Source organism: Bubalus kerabau, chromosome 7 (genome assembly GCF_029407905.1).
Source record: "Bubalus kerabau isolate K-KA32 ecotype Philippines breed swamp buffalo chromosome 7, PCC_UOA_SB_1v2, whole genome shotgun sequence".
Taxonomy (NCBI): Eukaryota; Metazoa; Chordata; class Mammalia; order Artiodactyla; family Bovidae; genus Bubalus; species Bubalus kerabau.
The window spans coordinates 114,936,870-114,957,222 of record NC_073630.1 but is presented as its reverse complement, the minus strand read 5'-3'; the positions used below and the strand labels follow the sequence as shown (position 1 = coordinate 114,957,222).

At 41.1% G+C, this 20,353-nt stretch overlaps 1 protein-coding gene across 3 annotated transcripts in view; it reads right to left on the bottom strand.

Moving 5' to 3' along the window:
• Nucleotides 1–823: 823 nt before the first annotated feature.
• Nucleotides 824–20,353, bottom strand: part of CC2D2A (coiled-coil and C2 domain containing 2A) — a 129,895-nt gene continuing 110,365 nt past the window's right edge. For all 3 annotated transcript variants that reach the window (XM_055589133.1, XM_055589134.1, XM_055589135.1), the window contains 7 exons: nt 17,869–17,958; nt 15,970–16,083; nt 13,413–13,547; nt 8,482–8,604; nt 3,656–3,714; nt 2,675–2,849; nt 824–1,141 (listed from right to left, as the gene is read on the bottom strand). In XM_055589133.1, the coding sequence (XP_055445108.1) occupies nt 953–1,141; nt 2,675–2,849; nt 3,656–3,714; nt 8,482–8,604; nt 13,413–13,547; nt 15,970–16,083; nt 17,869–17,958 (885 nt within the window). In that variant the 3' untranslated portion in view covers nt 824–952. The remainder of the gene's footprint in view (nt 1,142–2,674; nt 2,850–3,655; nt 3,715–8,481; nt 8,605–13,412; nt 13,548–15,969; nt 16,084–17,868; nt 17,959–20,353) is intronic.

Below are 20,353 nucleotides of genomic sequence, written 5' to 3'. Positions count from 1 at the left end.
TTTTTGGTTTTTTTAATGGTTTCCTTTGTTGTGCAAAATCTTGTAAGTTTGATTAGGTCCCATTTGTTTATTTTTTATTTCTTTTGTGTTGGGTGACTGATCTAAGAAAAAATTGCTATGATTTAAATCAGAGAATGTTTTACCTTGTTTTCTTCTAGGAGTTTTATGGTGTCATGTCTTAGATTGAGTCTTTAAACCATTTTGAGTTTATTTTTGTTCACGGTGTGAGTATGTGTGCAAAATTCATTGACTTCCGTGATGCTGACCAGCTTTCCCAGCACCACTTGCTGAAGTGACTGTCTTTCTCCATTGTATATCCTTGCCTTCTTTGTTGAGGATCACTTGTCCAAAGGTGTGTGGGTTTATGTCTGGGCTCTGTTCTGTTCTGTTGATCTATATGTGTGTTTTTGTGCCAGTACCATACTGTTTTGATTACTGTGCTTTTACAGTGTTGTCTGAAGTCTGGGAGGACTGCTACTCCTGCTTTGATTTTTGTCCTCAGGATTACTTTGGCAATCCTGGGTCTTTTGAGGTTGCATATAAATTTTAGGATTATTTGTTTCAGTTCTGTGAAAAATGTCAAGGGTAATTTGATAGTGAGCACCTTAAATCTATAGATTGCTTTGAGCAGTATGGCTATTTTAACAATATTAATTCTTTCTATCTAAGTGCATAGGATATCTTACTGGCAAAGAAGATCATTCCCAGTAGAAGGTGAGCCAAGTGTGAAAGCATAGAGCTATAAAGGTCATAGGAACTCTGAGTTGTCACAGTTGAATTTAGGGTCAGAGTGGCAGAGACAAGGCAGACTACTAAATTTGCACATTTTGAAAATCATGATAATTTTATTTCATTATTTGCAAGTATTTTCTTTGACAGATCAAGAGCACTTAAAAAATATTCTCACATCTTAATTATAAACTTTACATGATATAAAACATACAGGGAAGTATTATCTGTTTCGTATAAGGGAGGCAACGTAGATCCAGACAGACAAAACATTTCTGGGGTATGGGTGGACATACACAGCTAAAGCAAATTCAACATTAGGAGCGTCAATATTATGTACTCCAGTGCTGTACACAGCTTCAATCAAAGGCTTCACCTCAGAGTATGGCATGTGAAGGGGGAATCCAGAGAACTGCAGGAAAACAAAACAACCAACATTTTAATCATTATTGAATGTGAAGTTTTCACTGTATTTTCCCCCTAATTAAGTATGTGCAGTTCTAAGTAGGAAGTCTTCCTTTTGGGTCTTAAAGTCATTTATTTAGCTTTGTTTTTCCATTCAGCTATATATTAGCATTATAGAAAATGGAGAGAGGCTAAGTGTTTTAATTGCTAACATACTGACTTGATGTTTAAGATACCTGTTAATCACCCAGCCACCCTCCACTGTTCCCTTCCTTCTTCCTCATAGCCCCGAGTTTGCATAGAAAGAAACCCATGCAGTACCAGGAACCTAGGGTAGATTAACACATTCTACCTGGCCTCAGTGTTGATCTACAGGAAAGAGGGTATACAATCTGGGAAACTTGTAAGGAGTAATGGCATACAGATGTTCTCTGCTGCTTAGAGCAACATGTGTCCCTTTGTGAGCCGTACCAGGAACTATTCCAGCCCACGTGTGTCCATATATGAGTGCTACCAGGAACTATTCCTGTGCTCCCATGAGGAAAACCAGTCTGTGGATGATGCCATCACATGGAGGAGGGCAGAGTGGGAAGATGTACAGACATGTGGTATAGCCCCAATAGCTACTCACCCCTAAAATTTGTTAATGCTCATGCTTGTTTGAAATAAGTTTTCTGTTACTTGAAAGCATCGCAGCTGAAACCTAGCCTTAGAAGTTAAAGGGTAAGTTTTAGTCACTGAATAGAATTAAATGTCCAACTTGGGACCTTCCTGGTGGTCCTGTGGTTAAGAATCCGCCTGCCAATGCACAGGACATGGGTTTGGTCCCTGGTCCGGGAGGATCCCGCATGCTGTGGGGAACTAAGCCCGTGCACCACAGCTACTCAGCTCACGCGCCTAGAGCCTGTGCTCTGCAACCAGAGAAACCACTGCGAGGAGAAGTCCATGCGTCGCAGCTAGAGTGGCCCTTGCTGCAACTAGAGAAAGCTCGTGTGCAGCAACAAAGACCCCGTGCAGCCAGAAGTAAAAATAAATAGATTTTAAAAATGTCCAGCTTGGTTTCATACTGTTGACCTATGAGGCTTACTGTTTCAGTTTGCCACTGCTTTCTAGGTTTCGGTATGCAGCTGTAGGGTATGAACACACAGCACTACTGACAGCAGAGAATATATATTGCCTAGTAGTAACAAAAAGCAATCAGAATAAAGTCATATCCTTAAAGTCTGCTCAAGCAAGTTGGCTTCACCTTTATGCTCAGTTGAGTCTAACATAATTTAGCCAGACATTTTCATTTTATGTAATACTCTTGCGATTTTATAAAAGATATTTTTCATAGGACCCTCCTACAAAAAAACGGTGATATTTCTGTTTTATAGAGACATTTTGCTATTTAATGGTGGGTTCATTCTTGAGCTATGAACTTCTAATCACATTTTTTAGTCTCTGCTGCTTCATCTATATAGTTTAGGAAGTAATCTAGACGCTTTGATTCCAAAGCCCATCGTACTGAGCAGTTTCCAATTTGAAATGGACTGCTTACCCTGTAGTCTCCTAGCTGTTTGAGCAGTTCTGCTCTGTGGTCGTCCTCCACGTCTTCTTGGTTCCTTTCTAAGAGAGGCAAGAAGTGACGCAGCGTGGAGGTGCAGTATCTGTTCCACCGAGTCAGATGGCGCGGCCGCCAGTCCATGATTTTTTCTTTTAGTATTTTTTCAATCCTGTTTATGAAAAAAAAAAAAAACTCCATTTTTTGGGGTTGACTTGACTTTTCCCTCATAAACAAAAGTACCAAAAATAGCATTTTGAAACTTTGAGAAGAAACAAGATTTTTTTTCCCCCCAGGAATTAGTTGTTCTCAGGATCTCACAACTTTATTTTAAATTTGGAGTTGAGAGTAAATGGGTGTTTTTTAGTAATAATACCATAAAAGGCTCTCTGTAATCTTGTACAGTTTGACATGCACCTCTTCCTGTGGCCTGAGACAGCAGAAAGGACATACAGGCTTTGGAACTGGGAAGGTCTGGCTGGGCTCAGAAGTCCCTTAAACACCCGACAAGTACGGGGACCTCTCTGAGCCTTGTGAAACTGGGAAAATAAAAGTTCTGTTTTACAGGGTTCATGATAAGGATTATGGGCCTCAAACAGGCTCTTACCAGCCATCTATTAATCCCATGTGCTAGGTTTAGAAAGTAGCTGAAGTTCACTGAACCACTGATGGGACAAAATGGGCCTTTTTAAGCCCAGGATTGTGAGATTACTGCACGGGACCCATGCATGGCATGCTGTTGAACTCTAATCTGGGGGGAAGTTTCTGGAGAACTACCTATCAGTGCTGGACTTCACTGCCCTGTGGCTTGCACCATGCTGATGCCAGAGCCTTGGGATTTAGAGGCCACATTGGAACTTTGTAAACACAAATTAAAGTTTAATTGCTGTTCACACTGATCCAGGCTGAGAACTGTTTCATTTGACAGTAACACTCCTAGTGACAGACTGCATGTGGGTTTATGGGTTGTCATGTGACCTGTCTTGCAGTTCAGCTGCAGCCACCTTGTCTGTGCGCTGGTAAATAAGCTCTTCTGGCTATAAAAGAAAAAAAAAAAAAACAGTTGAGAAATTTTTTAGGAATCAGTTTATTTTAATAGCTGTACATCCTTCTCTAATTTTTTTTAAAATTATGAACTCTTCATTGAGTTAGGATAATATCGCAGATGCCTGTGTACCCAAGATCTGCTTTTAAATAAAGCATCACAAATGAATTACAGTGCTGTGTAGTTCTTTCTCAGTTTTATTACCCTTTCTCTCACAGAAGTAACCACAATCTGAATTTGTTTTTTCAGCACTCTTTCATTCAACATGTATTGAAGACCTACTGTGTGTCAGACACTTAAACAGGTGAAGAGGATGTAGCCCGTATGAACAGAATCCCTGCTCTTGGGGTGTTTACGTTATAGTCAGTGCAGACAGGCAAATTAGTGAACTGTGTTTGTGATTTAACTACAGATATACATATCCCTAAACAGTATACTGTATTGCTTTTCACTTTTTTTAACTTTAGTAGTTTTATCCTGTGAACATATTATTTTCCCCTTTAACATATTTAGAAAGGATAGCAAATACGTATTTTCAGTGTGCTTAACTAAGATTCATAAATATGGATTCATTTGTGTAACTACTATAAAATACTCCGCTATATATACCATATTTTACCCCTTCTGTCCTTCCAGTCCTTAGGCTTCTGCAAATAATTCTCCTATGAAAACTTTTACGTTACCTTGTATCCATGAAGAATTTCTCTACAGTGATTTTTCTTAAAATGTTTTTTGGAAAGATTTGATCCACAGCAAAGAATACATTTTATATTACACAGTTTGTATATATCACACTTGGACCATAGCCTTGTCTAACTCAATGAAACTAAGCCATGCCCGTGGGGCAACCCAAGATGGGCGGGTCATGGTGGAGAGATCTGACAGAATGTGGTCCACTGGAGAAGGGAATGGCAAACCACTTCAGTATTCTTGCCTTGAGAACCCCATGAACAGTATGAAAAGGCAAAATGATAGGATACTGAAAGAGGAACTCCCAAGGTCAGCAGGTGCCCAATATGCTACTGGAGATCAGTGGAGAAATAACTCCAGAAAGAATGAAGGGATGGCGCCAAAGCAAAAGCAATACCCAGCTGTGGATGTGACTGATGATAGAAGCAAGGTCCGATGCTGTAAAGAGCAATATTGCATAGGAACCTGGAATGTCAGGTCCATGAATCAAGGCAAATTGGAAGTGGTCAAACAAGAGATGGCAAGAGTGAATGTCGACATTCTAGGAATCAGTGAACTGAAATGGACTGGAATGGGTGAATTTAACTCAGGTGACCATTATATCTACTACTGCAGGCAGGAATCCCTCAGAAGAAATGAAGTAGCCATCATGGTCAATAAAAGAGTCCGAAATGCAGTACTTGGATGCAATCTCAAAAACGACAGAATGATCTCTGTTCGTTTCCAAGGCAAACCATTCAATATCACAGTAATCCAAGTCTATGCCCCAACCAGTAACGCTGAAGAAGCTGAAGTTGAACGGTTCTATGAAGACCTACAAGACCTTTTAAAACTAACACCCAAAAAAGATGTCCTTTTCATTATAGGGGACTGGAATGCAAAAGTAGGAAGTCAAGAAACACCTGGAGTACAGGCAAATTTACCTTGGAATACGGAATGAAGCAGGGCAAAGACTAATAGAGTTTTGCCGAGAAAATGCACTGGTCATAGTAAACACCCTCTTCCAACAACACAAGAGAAGACTCTACACATGGACATCACCAGATGGTCAACACTGAAATCAGATTCATTATATTCTTTGCAGCCAAAGATGGAGCTTTATACAGTCAACAAAAACAAGACCAGGAGCTGACTGTGGCTCAGACCATGAACTCCTTATTGCCAAATTCAGACTGAAATTGAAGAAAGTAGGGAAAACCACTAGACCATTCAGGTATGACCTAAATCAAATCCCTTATGATTATACAGTGGAAGTGAGAAATAGATTTAAGGGACTAGATCTGATAGACAGAGTGCCTGATGAACTATGGAATGAGGTTTGTGACATTGTACAGGAGACAGGGATCAAGACCATCCCCATGGAAAAGAAATGCAGAAAAGCAAAATGGCTGTCTGGGGAGGCCTTACAAATAGCTGTGAAAAGAAGAGAAGCGAAAAGCAAAGGAGAAAAGGAAAGATATAAACATCTGAATGCAGAGTTCCAAAGAATAGCAAGAAGAGATAAGAAAGCCTTCTTCAGCGATCAATGCAAATAAATAGAGGAAAACAACAGAATGGGAAAGACTAGAGATCTCTTCAAGAAAATCAGAGATAATGGGGAGCGTATGTATACCTGTGGTGGATTCGTTTTGATGTTTGGCAAAACTAATAGTGTTTCAGGTTTAAAAATAAAATAAAATTAAAAAAAAAAAAGAAAAGAAAATCAGAGATACCAAGGGAACATTGCATGCAAAGATGGGCTCGATAAAGGACAGAAATGGGATGGACCTAACAGAAGCAGAAGATATTAAGAAGAGATGGCAAAAATACACAGAAGAACTGTACAAAAAATATCTTGATGACCCAGATAATCACAATGGTGTGATCACTGACCTAGAGCCAGACATCCTGGAATGTGAAGTCAAGTGGGCCTTAGAAAGCATCACTACGAACAAAGCTAGTGGAGGGGATGGAATTGCAGTTGAGCTATTTCAAATCCTAAAAGATGATGCTATGAAAGTACTGCACTCAATATGCCAGCAAATTTGGAAAACTCAGCAGTGGCCACAGGACTGGAAAAGGTCAGTTTTCATTCCGATCCCAAAGAAAGGCAATGCCAAAGAATGCTCAAACTACTACACAATTGGACTCATCTCACACGCTAGTAAAGTAATGCTCAAAATTCTCCAAGCCAGGCTTCAGCAATACGTGAACCGTGAACTTCCTGATGTTCAAGCTGGTTTTAGAAAAGGCAGAGGAACCAGAGATCAAATTGCCAACATCTGCTGGATCATGGAAAAAGCAAGAGAGTTCCAGAAAAACATCTATTTCTGCTTTCTTGACTATGCCAAAGCCTTTGAGTGTGTGGATCACAAGAAACTGTGGAAAATTCTGAAAGAGATGGGAATACCAGACCACCTGATCTGCCTCTTGAGAAACCTGTATGCAGGTCAGGAAGCAACAGTTAGAACTGGACATGGAACAACAGACTGGTTCCAAATAGGAAAAGGAGGATGTCAGGGGTGTATATTGTCACCCTGCTTATTTAACTTCTATGCAGAGTACATCATGAGAAACGCTGGACTGGAAGAAACACAAGCTGGAATCAAGATTGCCAGGAGAAATACCAATAACCTCAGATATGCAGATGACACCACCCTTATGGCAGAAAGTGAAGAGGAACTCAAAAGCCTCTTGATGAAAGTGAAAGTGGAGAGTGAAAAAGTTGGCTTAAAGCTCAACATTCAGAAAACAAAGATCATGGCATCTGGTCCCATCACTTCATGGGAAATAGATGGGGAAACAGTGGAAACAGTGTCAGACTTTATTTTTGGGGGCTCCAAAATCACAGCAGATGGTGACTGCAGCCATGAAATTAAAAGATGCTTACTCCTTGGAAGGAAAGTTATGACCAACCTAGATAGCATATTCAAAAGCAGAGACATTACTTTGCCAACAAAGGTCCATCTGGTCAAGGCTGTGGTTTTTCCCATGGTCATGTATGGATGTGAGAGTTGGACCGTGAAGAAGGCTGAGTACCAAAGAATTGATGCTTTTGAACTGTGGTGTTGGAGAAGACTCTTGAGAGTCCCTTGGACTGCAAGGAGATCCAACCAGTCCATTCTGAAGGAGATCAGCCCTGGGATTTCTTTGGAAGGATTGATGCTAAAGCTGAAACTCCAGTACTTTGGCTACCTCATGTGAAGAGTTGACTCATTGGAAAAGACTCTGATGCTGGGAGGGATTGGGGGCAGGAGGAGAAGGGGACGACAGATGGCTGGATGGCATCACTGACTCAATGAACGTGTCTCTGAGTGAACTCCGTGTGTGTGATGGACAGGGAGGCCTGGCTTGCTGCGATTCTTGGGGTCACAAAGAGTCGGACACAACTGAGGGACTGAACTGAACTGATAGCTATCAAATTTAAAGTTTTAGTAATACATCTCAGGCTTACTATTTATAATCTAATAATGTCCGGGACCCTCTAAATTAATGAGTCCATCCTGGATCATGCCCTGAACTTTGATTTCATGTTTCAACATGAAACATGTGATGAAGTTAATTTATTGAATTGAGACCAGCATCTGAAAAATTAAATGAAATATATTTTGTGGCATTTTTTTAGATCACAGGACTCTGTATCAAATTTATTCTTTTATGTATATATAGTGGGTTCATCATATGATGGTCTGTTTCTTACTGGGAATTAGCCTTAACTAAGTTTGAAAATGAAGAATTATCCTAGACTAAATACCTAGGAGTGGAATTAAGGATCAAAAAGTATCGGGCTACCCAGTATAACCATGTCAAATTCCTCCCTTTCTTTGTCTGCATTTGAAAGTGAAAGTATTAGTTGTTAAGTCATGTCTGACTCTTTTGCAACCCCATGGACTGTAGCCCACCAGGCTCCTCTGTCCATGGGATTCCCCAGGCAAGAACACTGGAGTGGATTGCGATTTCCTTCTCCAGGGGATCTTCCCAAACCAGGGATTGAACTCGCATCTCCTCCATTGCCGGCAGGTTCTTTACCATCTGAACCACCAGGGGAGACCTGTCTGTCTACATTTAATTGTTAACAATATATACATACCTGAACACTGGAAAGGCCAGGATATGGAAGACTTCTTGAAAAGAAAGATTTCCATAGCTTGGGCTTGGTGACATCAAAATTTATCCGTAGTGGGGAATCATATTGTTGAATATTAAACCAAATCTAAAAAAGACAAGACTACCTTAGTGTATATGGTGGCAGATGTATGTGTATACACGTGTGAGTGTTTTGAGAGAGGCAGCAGAGAGACAGCAAGACAACACACTGCTTGCCCATTTTTTGTCATGTTTTGATTCTTAACACCGACAAGCATTTTACAATCAGTGGCATCACGTAGTTGCCATGGGCCATGTCTTACATTTTTGTATTCCTGCAGTCAAGGTGGACCTTACTATTGAATGTAGATTGCTGAAATAAGGTAGTTCCTGGTGATTAGAAACTTACCTCCTCTATAAAAGTGGGATAATAGTACTTACCTCATAAGATTAAGCGAGTTAATTTATTTAAGTCTCTTTAGAACAATGCCTGGTATATACTAAGTCCTCAGGAGCTGTTAGCTATTTTATTACTACTGTTCGTATTTATCGTTGTTTGTCTCACTAGACTGAGATGTTTCCCTGAGGACTTCTGTCCCGTGCTGTATTCACCACTGTGTCATTAGCATCTGGCACAGCTCCTGGTTGGCATGTGATAGGCATGACTACTACCTGTAACTGTGTGCCTGAGTGGTGAATTTGTCCCATTCAACATAATCTTCAAGCGTCTTGTATCTAGGCTCAGTTCTAATACAGTCTTGGATAAAACTGTAAATGAAACAGAGTTTGTACCGGCACGTAGTAGCTAATGAGAAGACAGTGCAGACAAACAGATAGATGGGATATCAGATGATACATGGCGTGGGAGAGGGCATCACTGGCCCGGTTCTGCACCCCTGCCTATACCCACAGCCTTTGCCCTGTTACTTGGCAGTTGTTGTTTAGTCACTAAGTTGTGCCCAACTCTTTTGCGACCCCATGGACTGTAGCCGTCAAGATATCTCTGTCCATGGGATTCTCCAGGCAAGAATACTTGAGTGGGTTGCCATTTCCTTCTCCAGGGGATCTTTCCGACCCAGGGACTGAACCTGCATCTCCTGCATTAGCAGGTGGATTCTTTACCACTGAGCCACCCAGGAAGCCCGCCACTAAAAGGGTAGAAATTAGAAATGTATTTCCTTGGCTCTTGACTTGTGCTAAGTAGAGAGGCATAGCGTAACAGATGGTGTCACTATTCTGTGTCCCAGCCCCCAAAGAAGCCCTGCATGTTCCTGCTTGCCCTCTTGTGCCCCCACCGACTGTCATTGCCCCAAGTCCCAGAATAAAAACGCATGAAGCAGGGCGCTCCCAGCCTTGTCAGCAGAACCATCCTGGCTGACTGATGGGTCCATGAGAATAACTGTCTGAAGCCATTTAGTTTGAGGATGAGCTTTTAGTGTTTTGTTGTGGCAATAGTTAAACTTAACATGGGTTATAGAGAAAGCTATGCAGTAAGAGGTGAGATTGGAGGCTAGGCAGGAGTGGCAACCCACGCCAGTATTCTTGCCTGGAGAATCCCTGGACAGGGTCGCAGAGTCGGACATAACTGACACACACACGCACACACACGGATGTTTTCACTGGAGAGAGCATGAAGTGAGGGGAGAATTAAGCTGTCTGGTAAGGGGAAGGGTCATCCATGCAGAGGAAATAGCAAATGCAATGCACGTTTGAGAGACAGCAAAGAGAACAAAGTGACTTCAGAGGAGTGAGCACGTAGAAGCAAGAAAGGGATCAGTGAAGATGGGGCCAGGCAGGTGTCAGGTCGTAGAAGCCTTGGGGGCCATTGTAAAGGTTGAGGCTCTGACTTTGGAGTGAGCCAAGAAGTCAATGGAGTATTTTAAGCAGAGGGATGAAAATCTACCTTCTGTTTTAACAGGAATATTATTTGCTCTGGAGATTAGACAGGGATAGGGGCAAGTAGTTTTAAGAAGGCAAGGTTTTTAAGAACTACAGTCTGGCTGTAGAGTAGGGAATGTGCAGAAAAGCAGTCGGAAATAGCACTGGGAAGAGAGCTGAAGTCAGATTAGAATCCAAGGTGAGACGTTTATTCTTAGATTTATATACAGTGAGGTGCCTTCAGTACTTTCTGAGCCATCGCATGAGGAAAGCTGAACATTCGGAAATAACCAGGCAGCAATGGACCAAACGATGGACTGAGCTGGAGACAGATTATTTACTTGGTTATTTATAGTAATGCAGGATGAAATAATAATGACATGACCTGGAAAACAGAAGGGGTGGTATCTGTATCATTTGGTACTAATATCTGTTAATAGGATTGAAGTAGGAAGTAGGGGAGGGGGAAACTCAAGGACAGTTACAGGGTTTGAATCTGAGTGCCTGACCTCTGTAGAAGTGGGAGGGCCAGGAGGAGGGGCTGTTTTCAGAGATAAAGGAAAAATGACTTGAGTTATGGATGTCCTGAGTTTGAGATTTTGATCAGCACCTCGCTGTCTAGCAAACAGTTGAAGATTCAGGTTCCAAAGATTCCTGGGCTAGTGATAGAATTATGACTTATTTTTTTTTTTTTTTTGCCAGGATAAACTAGATAGAGCTATAATGAATAATAAGTGTGGTTCTGCAAGAAATCTAAATATAGAATTTTCAGGAAAATCTACTTTCAAAGTGTGGAAAGAAAAGTTAGTGGCAGAAACCTGAGAAGCTGTTGCAGACAAATGAAAACCAAAAGTCCTTTACTAGTAAACCAAGCATAGGCAAGTGTTTTTTTTTTTTTTTTTTTTCCATGAAGAGGTGATTAGTTGTGTCATGCGCCATAGAAGAGGAGAAGTGAGTGAGGAGAATAAACCACTGGACTTATTTATCCATTAGCAAAACAATGGTACTTCTCAGAGTTTATTTCTGTAGGCTGATCAGGGAAGAGGACTAGATTATAGAGGATTAAAGTCTGAGAAGGAGAAAAGGGCATCAGGGATGAGACGGCTGGATGGCATCACTGATACAATGGATATGAACTTGGGCAAACTCCAGGAGTTGGTGATGGACAGCAAGGCCTGGTGTGCTGCAGTCCATGGGGTCGCAAAGGGTCGGACACGACTGGGAGACTTAACAGCAATAAAGTCTGAGAAAGTGGAAGCAGGGCATATAAATAGAATTTAAAGAATTTTGGAAGGAAGAGAAGGAGGGGCAGTGGTAGTTTAGGGTATAGCTGGGTTGGAGAAGCATATCTATAGAGAATGACAGAGAAAACTTAACAGAGGCAGGTGTTGGAGTGGGAGTGGAAACACAAACATGGATGGGAAGGACTGACTTCTTGGCAGAGGAGTGAAGGAGGAGAAAGCCTGGCAGTCTCTAAGGAGGTGGTGGAGCAGAGGCAGCGGAGGTTCAGGGGGCCGGACCCAGGGCGTGAGCCTCGGGCGGGTCCTCTCTGGAGGGCGACTGAGGCTTCAAGCAGGCTCCGTCCCAGCCGCTGCCGGCACCCTGAACCACTGCTGTCCGTCTTGACAGAAGAGGAGGAAAGGCTTATTTCCTGCTCACAGCACTTGCTTTATGTGAATTGGTCAGCCATACGGTAATTGTTTTGAGAGCTAATAATTCTGACAGAGAATGGAATTCTTCCAAGGTTTTTCCAGTACCCGCCGACTCTGCCTGACTACTAATATGACCTTAAAGTGCTTCTCTACATGTAGATGGAGCTTAGCAGATCATCTGTGATTATCCCTGTGCTTTTAATTAAAAACAGTACCATGCACACAGGATGCTGCACTTCTCTTTTCACACTTGTGGTTAATAATAGTTACCGTTTGCTGAATCCCTGTGGCAGACAGGTACTTTGCCGGGTGCTCAGCGTGTCTTGTCTCTACTTCTGGTAGTAACCCGTAGACCAGAGGCCTTCACAGCACGGAGCACATCACAGTGACACGGGAAGAAATTTTAGACCCTCTAATTATCTCTCTTTAAGAAAGATATGTCTTCTCTGTGTAATGTAAATAGTGTATCGATACATAAGTAAGTATATAATTTACAAATAAGAATACATATATTGGGGCTACCTGTTGAAATGATTCTTCTGAATCATTTTAGTAGTCAGTTCAGAGATTCCTAAGGTAGATGATGATCATAAAAACAGTCACAGGAGCCAACACGGGGTTGCTACTGTGTGATAGTTGCTTTGTAGTGATTATCTCATTTACTTCTCACAACTACTCTGTAGTTACTAGCAAATACCTTCATTTAACCGGGGAAGAAACTGATGCTGTTTAAGATTAAGAAACTTTCCTAAGCATACACAACTGGTAAACACTGACATTGGAGTTTAAACTCAGGCAGTGAGATCTAATAGCTCATGGTTTTAACCAGTGCCTTATAGAGTACCTTTGCTTGACACTATCTTTAATTACCAATACCAACTTAATTAAGTGTGAAAAGTAAAAGTGATAGTTTCTCAGTCACGTCTGACTCTTTGCAACCCCATGGACTGTAGCTCGCCAGACTCCTCATTCCATGGAATTCTCCAGCCAAGAATACTGGAGTGGTTTGCCGTGCCTTCCTCCAGGGGATCTCCCCGACCCAGAGATTGAAACTGTATCTCCTACGTTGCAGGCTGATTCTTTACTATCTGAGCCACCAGGTCCAGTACAACTCAATGGACATGAACTTGAGCAAAATCCAGGAGATAGTGGAGGAAGAAGGAGCCTGACATGCTGCAGTACATGGGGTTGCAAAGAGATGGACATGACTTAGTGACTGAATAGCAACAATTTTATATATATATATATATATATATATATATATATATACACACACACATATATATATACACACACATATACATATATATGTAAATTTTCTGGCACACAAATATTATTAAAATTAATAGGTCAGTTAAAAAAAATAGTCAACCAACCATATTTCAGAGGAAATGGTAATACTTACATTATCAGGACCTATTAAGCAGCTCACACTTTTTAAGGGGCAGAAAGTGTCAAATTGTCCATAAAAATGTCCACTGCAGGGGTTCCATATTAAGTAGTGACTTTGTTCCCGAGTTAGCACATAGGCGGTTGGACCCTGAAAGAAAACAGCCATTAAGCCAGTTTCCAATAAATTATGCAATTAGGGCCAAGAGGAGTTTGTACAGACAGTTCATTATTTTAGTTGGACATCTAATTTCTAAACCCCATGGCTAATGGTGAAAATTAGTTTGAAGTTCTAGATTATGTTGAATTAATAAAATCAAAAGTTTACTCTTGCATAATTCTTGCACCTTCAACTACTTCAGTATGCTGACCAAATAGGGATGGTCATGTTACTGAACTAATGTATCTTGTTTTTAAAAGTTAAATGGGATACATATATTTTCAATTTTATTGATATAATTGGCATACAGTGCTGTGTAAGTCTAAGGAGTACAACATAACTTAACTTACTTACATCATCAAATGATGACCACAATATGTTTAGTGAACATCCATCATCTCATATAGATATCTTTAAATACACAAGAAAAAAATTTTTTTTCTTGTGATGAGAACCCTTAAGATTTACTCTCTTAACAGTTTTCATTTATAATGTACAGCAATGTGAAGTATCTTTAGTATATTGTACATTGCATCCTGAGAACTTGTTTTATAACTGGAGGTTTGTACCCTTTGATTACCTTATCTAATTCTAACTCCCCAGTCCCCTGCCTCTGGTAGCCACAAATCTGATCTCTTTTCTTTGAGTTTGTTTGTTTTGGAGTATAATTGACCTACAACACTATGTCAATTCCTGGTAAACAATATAGTGATTTGATATTTCTGTACATTTCAAAATGACCATCGTGATGTCTGGTTATCATCTGTTACCATATGAAGACATTACATAATTGTTAACTACATTTCCCATACTATACATTGTATAATGAGTAGCTGTAACTCATTTATTTTATAACTGAAAGTTTGTACTGAACCCTCCTCACATATTTCTCTCCTCGCCACTGTCCGCCCCGGCCCCTGGCAATCACCTGCGTTTTTTGCTGTATCTATGACTCTGTTTCTGTTTCATTATTTTGTTAATTTACTTTGGTTTTTAGAGTCCACATTACATTATTTGTCTTTCTCTGACTTATTCCACTTAGCATAGTACCCTCTAGGTCCATCCATGGTGTTGAAAATGGCAACATATCTTAAGATTGGCTGAAGCATGATTATTGATGGAAATAAATAGTAACTGGGTTTTCTTTTTAGAGTGAGCAAGCTTGCCTTTTAAGTATTTAGAAGGCTGATTATATCTGAATAAAACTTCTAATTCCTGTTTAGAAGGAAAATTCTAAACAGAATTTGAAAATTCCTGTTTCTAATTCAGGGATTGATATTTGATACACTTTTATAATTATGTAAACGAATAGAAAGTACTGTGAAAGGATACTTCTGAACTCTTGACGGTTGAGTATACCCGAGGAGGGGTGGGCTTGGGAGTGAAAACCTGCAGAGGGATGTTAACTTTTTATTCAGAATACTCGTGTATTATTAGACCCTCCTTTTACAGTGTGCATTTATTCATTCATTTATTTCTTGTGTGTGATTTCATTGATGCTCACTCTAGGCTTCTGGGGAAGGCGGGGTAGAAATTACCATCCCAACTTTCTTTACATGAAGCTCAGAGTTGTGAAGCAACTCGTTTAGTCACACAGCTTGTGAGGAGTGGGCAGAGCCTTGAACCCGGGCCTGGGGACTTCTAGTCCTGTACTCTTTTCCTGGTTCCAGGCTCTCTGGAAGACAGAGATTGAAAATGACTTAGGGTTCAGTTGTGACCTTGCCTGTCTAGCAGCAGCCTGTGCTGTCTCATCACCAAGGATTCCCAGAGCCTGGGAGCCTGTTTTCTGAAACACTTTTAAGTTAAGCTGCTTCAATCCATGAGACTTTAAAATTTGTACCCTCAAACTACCCCCAACCTGCCCCCAGTTTAGGGGTATTTGCAGTGGGCTGGGGAAACAGATTTTAGTAGTCTCTATTTCCGGTCTAATAAAAATAACAGAGACACCAGTACATGGCCTGAACATTCTTCTCTTTGCCCCTGTGGTTATCTGCCTTGTTCTGCTTCGCATGCCAGCCTAACAGCAGCTGCTTGTGGAAGAAGCAGGTGTGAAAGGATCTCTACCCCAGCCACACTTCTTCAGATCCTTTCATTCCTCGGCATGAATAACACTCGATCGCTGAGGGAATCAGAACTCTTCGTAAGATGGGCGGGAGGGCAGAGCCAGATGGGGGTGATGGGTGGAAAAGGGCTCAGATTTGCCCAGAACATCCTCAGAAGTATAGGGCTCAAGTACCCCGAAAACCCTGTCATGTCTCATCACTGGTTCTCTCTCCCTACTGTGGCTTCTCTGGGCTATTTTCTTTGCAGCTCCAAGAACTGCTATGAAAATAAGTCCTGCCCATGACCTGGAACATAACAGCACCATGTTAGACAATGACCTTCTCAGAGAGAGCCAGCCTAATGGTCCTACCTCGGGAATAGCATTGCCCGTCACCAGCCAGGCCTTCTTTCCCATGGAGAGGAAGTAATTGCATAGTAAAACTGCATGTTCTTCTTCATCTCCTGCCAGGAGATCGAGAAATTGCTGAACAAAAGGAAAGAAAAATTATGTTCATTGGCTGCTTCACTCTAGACGGGCTGTAAAGGATTTTTAAAAGTCACTCTTAAAATCAGTGGTTTAAAAGATAAGATATATTGTTAAAAAAAACACCCAATTTTAGTTGGACATGGTGTTTTCTCTGACATTTCAATGACATGAATTTCTAGAATCGATTATGGGGTGGGGTCAGGGAGATAAATGTCAAAGTTTCAGTTTTCATGTTGAACTTATATATGATAGCCCTCTATGTGGAGAAGGCAATGGCACCCCACTCCAGTACTCTTGCCTGGAAAATCCCATGGGCAGAGGAGCCTGGTAGGCTGCAGTCCATGGGGTCACTAAGAGTCGGACACGACTAAGCAACTTCACTTTCACTTTTCACTTTCATGCATCGGAGAAGGAAATGGCAACCCACTCCAGTATTCTTGCCTGGAGAATCCCAGGGACGGGGGAGCCTGGTGGGCTGCCGTCTATGGGGTCTTACAGAGTCGGACACAACTGAAGTGACTTAGCAGTAGCAGTATGTGCTAACACTTGCTTTTTAAAGACTTTATTTTCTAGAGCAGTTTTAGCTTCACAGCAACGCTGGAAAGAAGCTACAGATATTTCCCATGTTTTCTTGTTCCCACACATGCACATTATCAACATCCCCAATCAGAGCGGGACACGTGTTAGAGCTGATAAACCCACACTGACACAATAATCACCTAAAGAGCATAGTTTACATACAGGGCTCCCTCTTGGTGTTGTGCGTTCTGTGGGTTTGACCAATCGGTCATTGTGGTATCATGTGGTGTGTTTTCATTGCTTTGGAAATCCTCTGTGCTCTGCCTGTTCACATCCTGACCTCCCATCCCAGTGCCACACTGTTTTTTAAGCACACTGCATGAGTCAGTTCAATGGATCCTGGAATAAACCTTTGAAGGCCATACTCTCATCTTCCCATTTTACAGATGAGGAAGTGGAGGCACAGAGAGATGAAGCAATACCTAGGAAGTGGAAAGCCTGTCTGGCTCTAGAGCACATAGCTCTTCTATTCATTGTATGTCTTCTTTTAAATATCTTAAGGTTGTGAAATTTTATCTCTAAAATTGTCAACACTGTGTTTCTAAAATATATTGGGGAACAAATAATTAAAAGTGTACTCAGTTTCTTCCTTTTAGAGCTATTCTTCAAAGGGAGTTGTATATCACAGTTCAACTTTATGCCAACACAGTACCTGAGATCCAGAAGCCAAATGAATACCAGTGATAATACATGTTTATACCATTGAAGACTCATTTTGAAGTTTATGTAGCTAGCATACATTGTAAGTTCCAGGAGGTCAGAGGCCATGTTTATTCTGCTCATAGCCTGAACTCTGTACAGTGTCTGACATGTATCAGGGGACCACGAAATACTTACTGCATGAATAATGACATGCCTTAAGAGGCCCCCGTAAATTAAGGAATATGCAATTTCCCATGTAATATAAAATGTGATTTTGATTATTTTATGAATAAAACTTTGGGGGAACAAATCAGCATTAAGACATCTGAAGTAGGTGTGTGTGTGTGTATATGCACAAATAATTAGTTTTTGCGTGACTCCTGAAGTATGGGTAGATTGAACCAGGAAGAAAAAAGTATTTCGGAATGAATTTAGTTCATTCTGTTAGACAGATGGCCGTGTAGACTTTTATAATGACTAACGGGTGTTGCAATTTAAAACTAAGCAAGCCATTTACTGATATTCCATGAAGCCAGCACGTCTGTGAGGAAGAATACTTACATCTGAAGTGCTCCACAGGTCACAGACACCAGCAAAGGAGACGGTGTCGGGCAAGAAAGGAATCAGAGACACGTATCGGGCCACCAGTTCCTGTTTAAACAAAATTAGCTGTAACTATTTTCCCAAGAAAATAGAAAGCTGGATCCTGTACCTCATTTCTTGCAAGAAAATTTCATGTATCACAGACATTTATGTGAACAAAATGAATCCTCACAAGTGCTAACTAAGTGTTGTGTTAATGGTATCTCGTTTAATCCTCTCCAAACATCCCGAGGAAGACTATTGTTATTATCCATCTTTTACAGATGAAGAAAGCCTTTTACAGAAGGCTCTTGTGTGTCTTTGAAATGTCCTCGTCTTCTTTTTCCTTTCCCCTTACTGTTAGAACTCTTCCTGAGCACCCGTTTCTCTAATAAGTCCTGGTTCTGTTTAGATAGCTGTTGTTCAGTCGCTAAGTCGTGTCCAACTCTATGCATTTAGAGGATGGTGGTATTTAGAAACCAAGGCTGGTGCATCACTGTGGTTGCCATTCATATTTCTGTAATTTCTAAGGAGGACGAACATCTTTTTATATGCTTATTGGCCCTTCATGTTTCCACTTCTGTGACTTTGTATTTAAGTATTTTGCATATTTTCAAGTTTATTTGTAGTTTTTAAAAAATATATTTTAGTTACTATTCGTTTGTCTATTATATGATTTCCCTGGTGGCTCAGCTATGAATATCCTGTCCCGACTGTGGCTTGTCTTTTCATTTCCTTTGTGCTGTTCTTTCGTTAGACTCAGGTTCTCAGTCGTAATGTGGTCAAGTTTATTCTTTCTCTTTATAGTCAGTGCTTTTTTCTGGCTTGTTTAGCGATCTTCCTATATCAGGTCTTATGGATAAAAATGCCTTTCATATTTACGTTCTCAGCCTATCTGTTGAATGGTGAGAAGCAGGAATTGCTGTTTCTCTTTTCTCCATATGTGAAGTCAGTGGTCCCACTGCGCTTGTGTAATAGTTCTTCCTTCACTAATTTCCAGTGCCAGCTTTGTCACACATCAGGTTTGCGTGGGTCATATTTGTGTAGCTCTATTCTGGATTTTTAACTTCTCTTTCTTTATCTGTGTGTCAGTACGCTTTTACCTTAGTGGCCGTATGACATGGTAGATCTTCCCACTGAGCCCTTCTTACTCTGCAGGATTATTTTGCTATTTTTGGCTCTTTGCGCTGCTGTATAAATATTAGAATCACTGTGTCAAGTTCCACTACAAACTGTTTTAAAAATCTAGCTTTACAGTCTGTGTTTTAACTGGAAAGTTTAATCCCTTCACTTTGATTGTGATTACTGCTAAATATTTAGACTATTTCTACTACCTTATTCTGTGCTTTTTATTTTTCACACTTTTTCAGTGTTTTTTCCCCTCCTCACTCTCTTTACTCCATTTTGTTATTTTATCTTCTGCTAGTTTGGAAGTTATACCCAATTTTTAAGATTCTTTTAAGTTGTTAATCTAGAAATTTCAATTTTGAATATTTAACTTAAACTCTCAAGTTGGGCTTTCCTGGTAGCTCAGATTGTAAAGTGTCTGCCTGCAATGCGGGAGACCTGGGTTCGATCCCTGGGTTGGGAAGATTCCCTGGAGAAGGGAACGGCAACCCACTCCAGTACTCTTGCCTGGAAAATCCCATGAATGGAGGAGCCTCGTAGGCAACAGTTCATGGCGTCGCAAAGAGTCGGACATGACAGAGCGACTTCACTTTCACTTTCTTTCTAAAGTTAAAAACATTTATCTTTGCCCTTGGAAAACATAGGGCATTAAAATAGTCTCATCAATCCGTCCTGACATATATACATGTTTTTCAGGATTTTTGTTTTATCTTGATTTTTCAACCACACAGATTTTATATTATTTCTATGAAGACAATGCTTGTTGAAAGTGAAAGAAAGTGTCAGTCGCTCAGTGATGTCTGACTCTTTCCGACATGGGCTATAGCCTACCAGGCTGCTCTGTCCATGGGATCCTCCAGGCAAGAATACTGGAGTGGGTAGCCATTTCCTTCTCCAGGGCATCTTCCCGACCTAGGATCGAACCCAGGTCTCCTGCATTGCAGGTGGATTCTTTACTGTCTGAGCCACCTGCTGCTACTGCTAAGTCCCTTCAGTCGTGTCCGACTCTGTGCGACCCCATAGACGGCAGCCCACCAGGTTCCCCCGTCCCTGGGATTCTCCAGGCAAGAACACTGGAGTGGGTTGCCATTTCCTTCTCCAATGCATGAAAGTGAAAAGTCAAAGTGACGTCACTCAGTCGTCTCCGACTCTTCGCAACCCCATGGACTGCAGCCCGCCAGGCTCTTCCATCCGTGGGATTTTCCAGGCAAGAGGACTGGAGTGGGTGCCATCACTTGTTGAATTCTACACAGATTTCCTGTTTTCTTTACCTGTCATTATGTGTTGCATCTAGGATTTTCTGAGAGCCTTCCTTCTCTGTCCCTAAACTGCTATA